The following is a 13945-nucleotide window of genomic DNA, read 5'->3' as shown; positions in this document are numbered from 1 at the left end:
CACATGGGGTGATTAATGACACACTCTCTTTTTCCCCTCTGTCCGTCCCTGTCCTCACTCCGTCTCTCTCTCTCTCTCTCTCTCTCGCTCTTCTCCATTCCTCACCTCTCTATTCCCCTCTCGCATCCTTGCAATCCCCTTCATTTCTCTACCTATCGTCTTGTGTTTCCTTGCCCACCTTTCCAGGAACACACATTTAACGCACCGAAATCATCATTTCATCAAGTTTACGAGCAAAGCCAAACCTCAGTTGGAGATGGTTTGTGTGGTCAAAGAGCTGCAAAACAAAAGTGGAAAACGAACAAGTCCGACAAAAATCTCATTAGGAAGAGAAAATGGGTTTAGGTTTACTTTACAGAGAGAGGATTAATCCTTCCAACAGGCTCATCGGAGTGAATAAACTAGAAAATAGCTTAAAGGAAACCAACACAGTAAGGATCCCGACTATCACAATGAGACATCATGTTTGTGTGAATGGCTGGTTTTAATAATGTGATATTTTAACAGGCTGAAACTTAAGTACTGATCTCTATATTCGAGTCTAAATCTAACAGTGGTTCTCCGTTAAATGTTCATACTGACACAGTCGATGGCTCTGAAATGGCAAACTAAAAGAAGAAAATTAGTTCAGAGTTGTTATTTCAAAGGTCTTACTTCCAGTAGGCATAAATTAAAAAAATACTCAAATGCCTCTCACAGGCTTATTTGAAAGTGAAAACTTTCGGAGGCTGGCTGGCTTGCCTGTGCTAAAAGAACATTTTGGACTCCGGTCCCACGTATATGAAAAATGCTCACTCCAGGCCGACTTACAATGACAGTTACCATATCTGCTTGCACCAGCACAGCATAAGTTATCCTCATCCACCAGATGAGCGCAGAACTGTGCCCATCCCCAAAAATAGCAACCGAGTGTATATTTTTTGCTTTTATAACAATAGTATATGACATCAAGTGGTGCAGGGAAGCAAACTCAGCAGCCTCTCTCTACACAGTAATTATCACTCGCTACCACGCTCCGTCTGTGGATCAGCGAGGAACCAGCGTGCAACTCTGACCCCACTCAGCCATACTGTGTACACACTTTCTGCTTTGCCCTCTTCCTTCACCGTATGGTGACTCAATCTCAATTTCCTTCCGCTATAATAAAAAAAATCTTTCAATTACGTAAAAATTGCCTGACTTTTAAAATGCCATCTCGCAGGCCTGTGGACCCTGGCAAGGGGCTATCATAGGACGTAATTTATAAGTACGGCTCCTTGCGCACAATGTCCTCATTGTGCGTGTACGGTCTGTTTATACAATGACCGCAATGGTCATAATGTTACCAGCCCCGAGGAGCCAGTTTGTCAGACCCAAGGGAAGCTTGTTAAGAATAATAATGAGAAAAATAACATTCATACATTTACCTGTATTTTACTAGTATATATATATATATATACATATTTATTTATTTATATATTTTTTTTAATTAATACAAATCAAAGAGCAGCTTTTCCAACTATAAACAATCTTACAAGGACAGATCATCAAAAAGTAGGGAGAAAGCAAACAGTCTCACAGTGCAAGAGGAAGGGTGAGACATGAGAGCAACAGTGGAAAAACTGAGCTAATCACATACAGGAAAACAAGCACCCATCTATCCACTGCCAAGCTGAGGCATACATTATATGAATTTCAGTGCAATTTTCCAATGATATTTTATGTACTACTATGATTTATGAAAGTCAGAAAACTATCATTATGAGAATCAATCCGTGGTTCAATCCCTCTAAGTATAAAAATCCTGTTTAAATCCACCATCATTCATTTTGACCATTTTCCATGAAAGAGCATATTTATTAGGATGTGAAATGTGTGGAGAAAAAAAAAAAAAACATTGCTTTCCCCATGATTCTCAGACTGAGGTTTCCAAATGGCAAGAGCTAATATTTCAGATCCCACTATTAGACGCAACAACGTGCACACATGAGAGAGAGTATTTCACATGTTCCCAAAACAACTTGACGTCCTCCGTCGACTTTTAAAAAAACATGCACACAGATGCGAATAGTCACTGTGCAGCTCTGTCGCTTGCTGTGGAAATACCACAAGTACATGTACTTTGGCACCATGGGTTTCCAATCAGGCTCCTCGCACAAGGCTCTGAGCTACCTTTCTGGCAGCTCCTCACATAAATCTGTCTCGACCCGTCTCCTTTTGTCAAGAGTTCAGCAGGTTAATGAGCGCACTCATTTCCCAGAGTTCACAGGCTTCCAACTAAAAGTCCTCTCGAAAGCAGCAATATATATATATATATATATATATATATTAAAAAAATTAAAAAAAAAACATCTTCAGCCCTATGAAGCATTTCTCAGTGTGCCACTATAGGAAGCATTTTGGAGTAACTTCAAAACGAGGAGCGAGATGGTGTAAAAAGAGTGGCTGGGTAAGTGAGCCACTTTAATCACTAGTAGTTTTACACTGAAGAAGTGGCTCTCCAGCGATTTGGAAATGTGTAGAGCTCATCAGTGCCCCCAAAATAGTCAGGGCCATTAATTAGGCTCAAACAATGTTCTCCTGGTGTATCGACTTCTTAATGGACAGAGAGGAACCGTGTTCGTATTCCCATCTAGTCAATGACACAGAGGCTCTCTGGGGTTTAGGAATGAGTATTATGTCATCTCACCCTGCCCTTCAGAAACAGGACCTGTGCTGGTTTTTTTTTTTTTCTTCCCAGTCTTCCTCTCCCTCTTTTTGCTCATTAACTATGTAGGAGTGAGATGAAGGTCTGGAGCAGCTAGATAAGGTTGCTCACAGACCCTCATCTCTGTCCAAGATATGTGCTTAGACCTCCAATTTAAAGCTTGTGTTGCTCTTGCATGAGCACTGAAGCCTCATATTAGAAAATATATATACTGTATGCAGGGATTTACGGTTCATGGAGGCTACAGTGGGTGGAAAATTGTCTTCTGCTACCCAAAAGAAAAAGAAAAAAAATATGTTCATTTTCTAATTTTCATGATGCCATTCAGTCATACTTCATTCCAAAAAGAGGAGCCAGACCACCCTTAATACCAGACTTGGCATTCTTGATACATGCACAAACAGACGCTGAACAGTCAACCCTCACACACACAGGTTTCTCTTGATTGTCTTTGTTTGACTGTAAATTTCCCTCAGGAAGAAAAAAGAAAAAAAGAAAAAGCAAGATTAAGTAAATAGCTTCAGGTGGTGTGGCAGTACCTCAATGTTTTCAATAACTGGGTGCAGCTACAGTTTACTGAAAACACTTTTCAACTCTGAAGTGAAGGGCTGAAGTTGAAAATGTGCTCACTGATTGAGGTTAAGCACCATGAGAAATTAAAACTGATTGGGAAGAGATGTTCTCTTGAAAATATAAATTGCCTCCCAAACTTCACTCCTTCGTGATTTTCAGAAAAATAGATTGTTTGGTCCTGAGAAAACACCCATCTTGAGAGCTTGGAGTCAGGAATTTATTCCAATTATTGCCATCCAGAGAGTGTGAGAGACACTCCGAGTGAGATAATGTTATTTTCAAATAGCAGGGATCACATTTTGTAAGTTAACTTCTAAAATCTGAAGAACATTTAATCTTCTTTACGGAATCAGCTTTCTAAAAATAATGAATGGGTGCTTGAATTTGGGAATATTTAACTCCGTGTAGTTTTTATTATCGCTGCCTTTGTTGGTCTGCGTGTATTTTAACCTCAGTATCTTATCAGATCACAAAAACAGAAATTGTATTTACACATTTTTTTTGTAAGTGTTCGACAGGTAAACCAGCAGCCACTATTCAGGGGAAGAAATTATTATAGGACTGTTTACGTTTTAAAATATTTCTGCGTAAACAAGCAAAGTGAAGAGTTTTCAACCCAATATTCAATCTTATTTCGTGGCGCTCCAGTCAGACCTCACTGTGATGCTACGATACAGGCTGTCGGGTGGGTTTACGCATCAACTTCTAATACACAGCACTGGTCAAAAGGTGGGAGAGCTCTTGTGAGATCTGGGAACAACCTTTCAAGAGTTTCTAAAAAACTTTTAGGGAGAGCGAAGCCAAGTGAACAGGTCAAGAATAGACTGTGGGGTTTACCTTGAGCCACTCCGATATCCAACAGGAGAAAAAGCAAAAGCCAGGATAAGGTCTGCATCTCCGGACAGAGTCTCCACACTCTTCCTCCGTCTCTGTCAGTTTGTGCGTCGCACCCCATCACGAGGAGTCAAAACTACGCTGAGGCAAGTCCGAGTCACTGACTAATTTATCAAACGCGCACTCTCGTCCTCCGCTGTCCAAATAGTACCTCGCGCACAAAAACCAAAAAGCGGCTTTGGAGAAATATATATCCAGCGCGGTGATTTCTGCAAACATGTGATGAGTTGTTCTTAGAATAAAGATTTCGGAGCGTCGCTTTCAGTGAATGAGAAGGCTTGTGGCATCAAAATCGCGCCCAGTTTGCTTTTTCCCTCAAAGGTTGACTTGGTTTCTGTGGTGGTGTGGATCGATGTCTTAATGGTGAATTCATGCTCCCACGCAAAATCAAAAGTCCTCACGCGTGCGGGTGGGTTGGTGTGGGGGGAGAGAGAGCGTGTGAGCCGTTGTGTGCGTGCACCGCGCCTCGCGCTCCACTGACGGACCTCGAGCGCAGTGAAGGAGCAGTCTCCTCCGCACGGGCCACCTCACTCCCGCAGCCAATCCAGGCGCTCCGCCGCTCCGGCGCGCGGCGGCGCTGCGTCAAAACCCGGTCCGGACAGCTGCGAGGAACGGATGCGTTAATCATGGTGGTGATGTGGGGGTCTGAGCCCACTTGACAGCCATTGACGCCAATAATGACTATAAAAGCAGCCTAAAAAGTCCTGTGTGGCCAAAATAATAATAATAATAATAATAATAACAATAATAATAATAAAAAACAAACAACTGAGTGCGGTACTATTTGTAAAGTATGGGTATAAATCATTCCCTCGCATTGTTTATATTTATTTCATTAAAAAGATATCATATTAAAGTATGTCAGATGTGGCAGATGCGGCAGATGCAGGCCTTTACAGCTTTCACCAACCATTTCCCTGCATGGAGCAGTTTTATTTTCCATAGATTACTAGGAAGTGGTACAAGTGTAATGTTTTGAAGAAAAAAATGTTGTTTATATATAACCTTAACACGTTTTGTTTCTGTCCTTCAATAATGCGGTTTTTTTCTTCTTCTTTTGAAACATTGGACTATTGCTAACCAGTGAATTCGTTTTGAGGGTTTCATGGCCCCATTAGCCCGTAGTTATTGTGGATTACACATAATGGGGGCATGTGACTCATCGGTTGCAATAATGAACCTGCTATTTTTGTAGGCTTCTTGATATTTTCTTTTGAATGCAGATTTGTCTTTGCTGGAGCGCTGCAACCCGTCTGGTGTTTCATTGCTAGCTTCCTCTGCTTTTACTAAAATTAATATATCAATAAACAAAAAACTAAATCTTTCCAGTTACATTTGTTTTTTGTAACACTTCTACCAAGGTTAATTTGTTGGTTAATTAAATGCATGGGTAAAAATTAATGACTGAGTTAATTGTGGGAGTGAGTGGTGGAGGCAGATGTGGCAAGTTTTGCAAAATAATATTATTGGCACTGAACTCTTATTTTAAAATATGATATATTATAGTTTCAAATAAGATTTTTTTTTTCTTTTCTCTGACTGGTTCTGTGCAGCATGGTGGTCGAAATTGTCTACAAAAAAGAAATTACCCATAGTACCTGACCTCTGGAGTAAACGTTTTCGATTGGCACACTTCTGGTCGTGTTTTCCATTGCCTGCTGATACAAATTATTTGGTCAACGAACTACAAAATGTTTTTTTTTAACCTTAGTAGGTTTGACAAATGTTCAACTCAACTTCAACTGAAATATGTGGCCTGTGATCCCCAAAAATCCAAATTAATTGTCAGTACATGAATGTGGTTTGTCTGCCAGCAACATTTAGATTTGTTAAAACAACTTCTTTTTAATTTATTCTGGATTTTTTTTTTTTTTTTTTTTTAACTCCTCTATTGACAATGTCAACTTCAGCTTGGACATTATTTCTATCATGGAAGTGATATCAAAGATTTGGATTGCTCCAATGATGTATGAAATAATATTTGCACACAGCCATGCTCTCATCCTTTCTTCACTTTTATTTTAAATGAAACTTTCCACTTTGCAAATTAACACCTTCTCATCTGCTTTGTGCATCACATCTGTGAGCCTGCTACTGTTCTTAGCTGCTTACCACTTGGGAGTTTGTTGCCTGGTGCGTCTGCTGCGTCGTATTGTAGCGTCCACCAGGATACGTATGCCAGACAGAAGGACGAGGAATTGGCTTGCAAACTGCCACTTCGTTAAAGCAAACAAATGGTTCCTATCAGCTGCTACAACATGACCAGACTGCCTGGCCACGAACTCCCAGCTTGTTCTCCAGCTCTCATTCTCTCACTCCAGTCACCTCTCGCTACACTCCAGCTCCCTCAAACACCTCTGCTCGGATCACCCTGGAGCTCCTCAACAAAATCAAGAGCTTGGCCCAGCACAGATAATATGAATAACATTCAACATTACATTTCAGCGAATACCAGGACTGAGTGATTGCACATTACAGGGTCACTGTAGTAGTGTTTTGTATGCTGGGAACTGAAATCAAGTTTTTCCAACTGCTTTGAAAAAATGTTTCAGTGTTGAAGTGTAACAAAAAAAAGCTCATTAATTGCATAATTTTTTTAATGTATTATTTCTTGTGTTACTAAATAATGGAAATAAATCTGTTTAAGTCCCAAGCTGAGTTTAAAGTAGATGTTTTAAAAAAAAACTCTCTATAGTTGGTAAAGTATTAGATCACATACAAATATATTAAAGATGCAGAGTTAGTTTTTAAGTACAACCATATAATATAAAACTTTTAATCTGAAGAGAGTTATTTTTCCCCCAAAAAAGTCTTTACTCAAGAACAGTGTTGTGAGCAATGCATTAAAAAGTAATATCACTACATTTGGAAATGAATGTTTGCAATAATGGAATGAATATTATTTCTGACAGTCTCATTTGGCTGGTTGCTTCAGAGAGCTGCTCTCTATCTTGGTGTTGTGTTCACTTGACTTTAGAATGAGCAATATCTGGAGCTGTTCTCACTACTGAAGGACAGCTCTGTTACAATTTCATGTAACTCTTGTTTATTGTTGAACCACTCCAATAACCAGTAACATTAACATCAGGCTATACCCATTATATTGATCATGTATTAATAACATTAAATTAATGCAACATCTTACCTTTATTTGTCACATCTGCTGTTAATAGCAGCTTGTTCCTATTTGCTGTTTTGTAGCTGCTTGTTTTCTTTGCCATTTTTCTGTGCAACTTCCTCAAAATTGATATGCACTACTTCCATTCTATGGAAACACCTCAAGGACCGCTGCACCATGACTACTGCCCAAAATAGATTCAACTTTTCTTCTGCCCAAAGTTTTCCTTTTAGATTGAGAGCAGTAGAAATAAATCTTATTAAATAAGTAGAAGTAAATTTTCACTAAGTAATATATAATATCTGTCTTTTATTCTATCTCATTGTATTCCAAACAGGATTTTACACTGGGCACACTTTCAAAGGACGACGTAATTCATCTGTCCGGACCCTGCACTTGTCCTTGTTCTAGTTACTCTAATTATTTAGAAGTAGTGATAGCTTGTCAGAAACCATAGTCAATGATGCTTTCATTGTAACAGAAAAGACACACACACACGGACAAAGACAGACTGTACAAACGACTTTTGCATAGCGGGGAGAATTTCTTTCCCACTGATTCTGATCGAAGGCTGATGAGTAATTACATATGCTTGACAGATGTCTACGCAATCCCCCCGACACTTTGTGATTAATGTGAAAAATGAACTTGACAGTATCGCTGCATCAAAATGAAACTTTTAAAATATGAATGTAATATAAGAAGCTTGTATCCTCCTCCCCTCCGTCACTAATTTTAATGCATGGTGATTTCAGGCTGCAGCTGTCATCTTGCTGGCATTTCAATTTCAGGTAGTATGTGCAGGAAATTGCTTTTATTCTTGACTCAAACTCTACTAACATGAAAAGGATTCTTGCATTTTGGATGTAATATATGTGTCATTGCATACATATGGGACATACTATGCGTTTTATGAGGTAAGGATCCATCATGCGTCTCGATGAGTCTTAATGTAGTGGAGAGGGCTTGGTGATTTTACGATGGAGGTTTCTGTGGTGTACTGAACAGCTAGGCCTTATTACATTTTTAAAACTATATCAATACCAAGACAAGGCCATCTGAAAGGTACTAACTAAGCAGAGTGTTCAGAGCTGCATCACCTGGAACTGATTGAGGAGAAAAGAGGGATTAACCAGTAGTGGAGAGGAATAGAGCTGTCAGCTGATCTACACCTGGCGGTGAGATGGATTAGTGTAAGGCATTGTTGAAGAGAAATGGTAAACTAAAACCGGCAATGATTGTGGAAAGGGGATGTCTGGCTGAGGCCCCCAACCACGACTCCCACCTCGCAAGAAGGCAGCTGGTGTGGGTGAGATTTGCCCTGTGAGAGCTTTCACCATTGTCAGGCTGTCTCGGTTGACATATTTGTTCATTGTTGCATAGAGGTTGGGTACAGTGCCTGTGGACCAGCAGACTGGGGTGATAGCTAGCACTTTGAGAAAGGGGACGCAAAGGGTGTGCTAAAATTGCCTGAATGGGGGGGGGGGGGGGGTACCAGGAAATCAGGAAATTACCAGATGTGAAAGTTATTCTTTATCATCAGTTTTGCTGGTTATTTACATGGCCAACATTTCAAGGTACAATCAGGATGGCGGTGGTGTGTGAGCGTGTGTGTCGAGGGGGCACACTGTCTATATTGAGGATCTCCGAACTGGCCCGTGGCTTTTTGCAGACGGTGTGTTTTCTGTTGGCTTCAGACCATGACCTTCAGCACACACTGGGCCAGTTTGCAGTCAAGTGTGAAGTGGCTAGTATTAGAGTCAGCACCTCTAAGTCTGAGGCGAATGCTTTCAGCTGAACAATGGTTAATTGTTCCCTCAGGGTTACCGTCCCAATTGTGGTTGAAGTATCCTGGGGTACATCCAACTGGTAGGTGACCTGGAGGAAGACCAGGAGGGAATCTTCATTTAATTGGGTTTGGGAACACCTTTTGAGCCCCCAGAAGGAGTTAGAAAATGTTTGTGGAGGGATGTGTATGTGACGAGAAACCCATTTCTCTGGATAAGTAGCCGTAAAAGCATGAATGGAGGAAGCGTTTATGCTTCCACATGAAAGCACGGTTTTAGCAAAGTGCAGTAAATATTCCACAGGAGAAGGTTGGTCAATCCTGACTTCGTGGTAATATATTCATGCAGCTATCGACACATTCCACATCATCCCATAGGTGGTCTGTCTGGTTAAGATATGAAGAATGCATGAACAATAGCAGGGCAGCTGAGGTCAAGGCTGTGTTTCTTTACTGATCTTGATGCAATGTGTGCATGCGAAAGGAATGTTGTCAGGCTTTTTGGGATGGGTGTGTGTGTGTGTGTGTGTGTGTGTGTGTGTGTGTGTGTGTGTGTGTGTGTGTGTGTGTGTGTGTGTGTGTGTGTGTGTGTGTGTGTGTGTGTGTGTGTGTGTGTGTGTGTGTGTGTGTGTGTGTGTGTGTGTGTGTGTGTGTGTGTGTGTGTGTGTGTGTGTCTTGGGGGGAATCTCCCAACTGCCATTGTGTCGCAGCACAAACTGGGATTTTTTTTTTTTTTTTTTTTAGTTTTAGATTGCACTTTATTTTTTCTACTTCTCACTCATCCAGTTCTGGTGATGGCTCACATTGCCTTATTTTCCCTTTCTTTGCTGACTGGAGTGGAAAGTGCCGCTGCTCTCTGCTGCTGCAGCCCATCCAATTCAAGGTTAAATGATGTGTGCTTTCTGAAATGTCCTTCTCCACACCGCTGTTGTACTGAGCTGTCATTTATTTGTGGCCCGTTAGCTTGAATAAGTTTTGACATTCACTTCAGACTTTTCTCATGAGGTTCTGAGGTATATTTTGATAGTTTGGTCATCACATTTTATACAAGACGGAAGAAAGTTGTTACATTGCATTAGAATAAATAATAAAGATCAGCTTAATCAATTCATCAATCATTTTTGTGTGTGTGAGCAAAAGTTCGTGATCAAACGTGATCAATATCTTGAGTTTTACAGCTGAAAGGATATGTTCCAGGTGCCAGAAGTGAAAAGCTTGGGTATCAGAGAGAAACCTATGTGTTTATGCCCCCCAGATTGTTAACATGATCCTTTCAGCAAACATCTCCTCTCACATAAACACCTTTGTCTGGAAAGAGCCATTTTTGCCCACAAGACCTGCTGCTTGACGGATGTTTCAGTCTCGCAGGAAATTTGACCCTGCGGTACATAACAAACCCCAAGAGGATAGTCGTGTCTGAGATTTTAGAAATGGAGTGTCTGGAGCAAACATTTACAGCAAGCTAAAAGTGACCTAAATCAAACGTCTCTCTCCTTTAAGTTTCAAGTCTCGGAGCCACCAAACCCTTGAACTTCCTGCGTGTTTTATAACCACGCTTTATTTACTTGTGACTCACTGTTTGAGTTACTCAGCTGTTTGCTTAAATTGTCAGACAGCTTGTGTTTATTCTGTTGTTATTGTTCCAAAAAAGGGAGCCAAAAAAAAAAAAAAAAAAACCCCAGAGTGACACGCTATAAATTATTGCTCCATGGTGATGCATATATGAAAGACCTTGTCAAGAAGAGGTGAAAAATGTGTTTTGGGGTTTTTAGTGGTTCTCATGTAAACACAATTAGTCGATGGTGCCCCATTAAGGGGACTCCATGTGGTTTCAAACATTGAATATTAAACCTTTGTGACTGTTGTCATGTAATTTTCTTCAGCTCATTGATGTTCCCCAAACTGTTCAAGCAAGAGTGCGATCCAGCATTATAATGGTATTTTACAGTAAGTTATTGTGGCGGCCATTTTCACAAAAATCAGTAGTTTCTCAGACATTGAGGACATTAATTTGAAGCTGTTTTCTAAAATCAATGAATGGAAGTAATTATTATGATGACAGGTTAACTGCACACAACGAGAAATAATCTCTTTAGTTTAATTTAAAGTTTAAAGTTTTTAAACCGCACAACGTGACAACAAAAGTGGCTACTAGCTTCTCGCGCATCGCCTCAATGATGCTTGTTTATAGCGGGTCCTTCCTTTCAGGTATGAATTTGCCTTTTCAAAGTGGAGTTCCTCTACCATTTTTTCAACATGATATACAATAGTGCAAAACCGTTTTTATCTTTTTATAATCTTCTCCCAATATATTACTGTCAGGCAAAATATTAATGTGTTTCAACAATGTGCAAAGATTTTCAGCGATTTTCACCTCTGCGTTTAACCACATGGTGTTTCATCTGCACCTGTTTCATTCACGACTCTGTGATGTGAGGGAACTCAATCTTGATCGGATATTTTTGAGCCCACCCCTTCATGCACCAAGTGTATGATGGGTTGTAGTCAGCTCCAATGTTTCTCATGAAATTGTAGAAGCCTCTTTACTAAGTAATTCTACTGTGTCCAACCATAATGTCCCATTTGTGATAATCTTGCATTTAAGATTTGTTATATGTCAAGAAGAAATGTTCAGTGTATCCTTAATCCTCCACCATTCTGTGTTTTTTTTTAATATTTGTTGTTATATGAGGGGAAACTGGTTTAAAAGAAACATAGACAACATGAAAAGTCGTAAATTGGATTTTTTTGCAATTTCAATATCTTTTTAATGAAGTGAATCCAAGATTTCTGGCACAAACGCATGCTTCAACACTGCCCATTTAGTAACATAGAGACACTGATCGCTTCACTCGGTAAGCTTCTTTTTTTTTTTAGGTTTATTATGAGTTCAGCAAAAATTTATGTTTCATAGACAAATGAAATGCAAAGCTGTTTTTATGCAAAGTGAGAACTTATGATAAAAGTACATGCAAACATTGTATTGGTGGTATGGAGACATAATAGACACATGCTCAACTACAGGAGAAGAATATCTGGCGCAAATCTGATTTTCAAATTTAAGAGATTGGAGATGTCATTGCACATCAGATCTTGTTCAGAGGTCATGTGGCTGTTTATTGGTAGAATGTGTTTTTTTTCTCTTTGTTTTGATGTGTATCACCTTCAAGAGAGGACAGAATGCATTAAAATCCAGCAGACCTTCACCCGGAGTCATCAGACTTTAATGTGTTTAAAGTTATAAGCAATTACAGAATCCAGCACTTTATTCATATAAATACATTTATTGCAGGATGCTTGTACCATTTGGTGATTAAGATGAAGCAACACAAATAAAGGCTTTAAAAACCATCTGGTTAATGTTAACCTAATCCTACCTATAATTTTTGACATACAGAGTGGATTTTGTGAGTTTTACCATTTCCAACTATGTTCCATATAAATACCATTTAGTTTATTTAGAATGACTCCCATAAATTCACAAATGTGGGAAAAGTGCATTGTGACACTCTTTAACAAAACCTGAGTGTTTACAAATAATTCAATATTTTCCCCATAAAGATTTAAGATCACTTACACACATTGATTTTTTTCTTCGAAGGATGATGCTTTTTGCTTCCTCCACTTCTTTATTTTATCTACTTAATGATGATGATGGTGTATTTGTCTGGACTGGAAAATTTCAGCAGTCTCTGGATAGCAACTTCTGAAATTTCAACAGGTCATATTTGGAACAAGATCTATTTTTTGGCCTTCGGTGTTCCTGGTTGCTGTGGTGGTTAACACTCTTGACTCACAGTGAAAATATGTCTCCAGTTTGAGTCCAGCCTTGGGGCCTTTCTGTGTGTGTTTTGTTTGTTCTCCCTGTGTTTGGGGTTTTCTCCAGGTAGACCTGTTCTCTCCAAAACTTAAAAAAAAACAAAAAAAAACTCAAATGTTCAAGGTTAATTTCTGACTTTTACGTGGATAACATGGCATATAGAAGATGGCTGGATGGATTATGGATCAGCCTTTTACTACTATGTTGTGCAACCAAGGGGTCAGAGTTTCCCATTTCCCAGTACAAAACAGTATTTGTTGGATTGGGATTGCATGACGACTCACAGCTTCGGCACACGTGCTCTGTTGAGGAACATGATTCTCAGCACTGTGTATGTCAGACATCCCTTCCTCCTGCTGAGCGCTCACAGGACCTCTGTCTCTCCCAGCAGGGTACGGATCAATTAGAGAGAGTGACAGACAGATTGATAGACAGGCAGGCAAACAAACAGAGATATGCAGGCAGGCGGATGATGTTAATGCAGAGGCAATGCAATTTTTATGTGGGGACTCACTCTTCGAACTAAAAACCAGACCCCCACACAAATAAGCCCCTGCTTCTTTCTAATTTTAAAGATAAACATCACTGAATGGAAACGGAATTGGAAATTAATCACAGCTATAAATTAACTCACCTTGGGGGGTATCCTTCCTCATAGACGGAGTTACAGGTAGATTGCTAAAGTTACTCTGTTCTGAGCTGGAGGACAGAGGGAAATTTGAATTATGACAAATATAATATGATTTGCACACAATGCATTGGTTTGGGGCTGATTCTTCTTCTTTTTTTCCTTTTTTTCTTTCTTTCTTTTTTTTTTTTACAACTGTGAGCCAGTGAATGGTGGTGACGGCAGTTATGTGCCACACAATAAAGCTGCTTTCCATCGCTTTGGGCACACTTTACTGCTGCTCTTGATATCAGTATTAAAAGTGATTTGCGACTCCGTATGTGGCAAGGAATCAAAACTTAATTTAGGCAGATAAAGATGCCATTTGGGAAGGAGATAAAGTGCTGCATCATGGGAGATGTGTTCCCCAGCTTGCTCTCAGCTTCTACCCTTACAGCGCC

General features: G+C 39.8%; 1 protein-coding gene across 2 annotated transcripts in view; it reads right to left on the bottom strand.

The window, feature by feature from the left end:
- unc5cb (unc-5 netrin receptor Cb) overlaps positions 1–4602 on the bottom strand; it is a 115324-nt gene extending 110722 nt beyond the window's left edge. For both annotated transcript variants that reach the window (XM_080510673.1, XM_080510674.1), the window contains exon 1: positions 4097–4602. In XM_080510673.1, coding sequence (XP_080366799.1) covers positions 4097–4214 — 118 coding nt within the window. In that variant the 5' untranslated portion in view covers positions 4215–4602. The remainder of the gene's footprint in view (positions 1–4096) is intronic.
- Between the last annotated feature and the right edge of the window lie 9343 nt (positions 4603–13945).

The sequence above is a fragment of the Blennius ocellaris genome (genome assembly GCF_963422515.1).
Source record: "Blennius ocellaris genome assembly, chromosome: 15".
In the NCBI taxonomy this organism is placed as follows: Eukaryota; Metazoa; Chordata; class Actinopteri; order Blenniiformes; family Blenniidae; genus Blennius; species Blennius ocellaris.
This window is presented reverse-complemented; position numbering and strand designations above follow the sequence as displayed.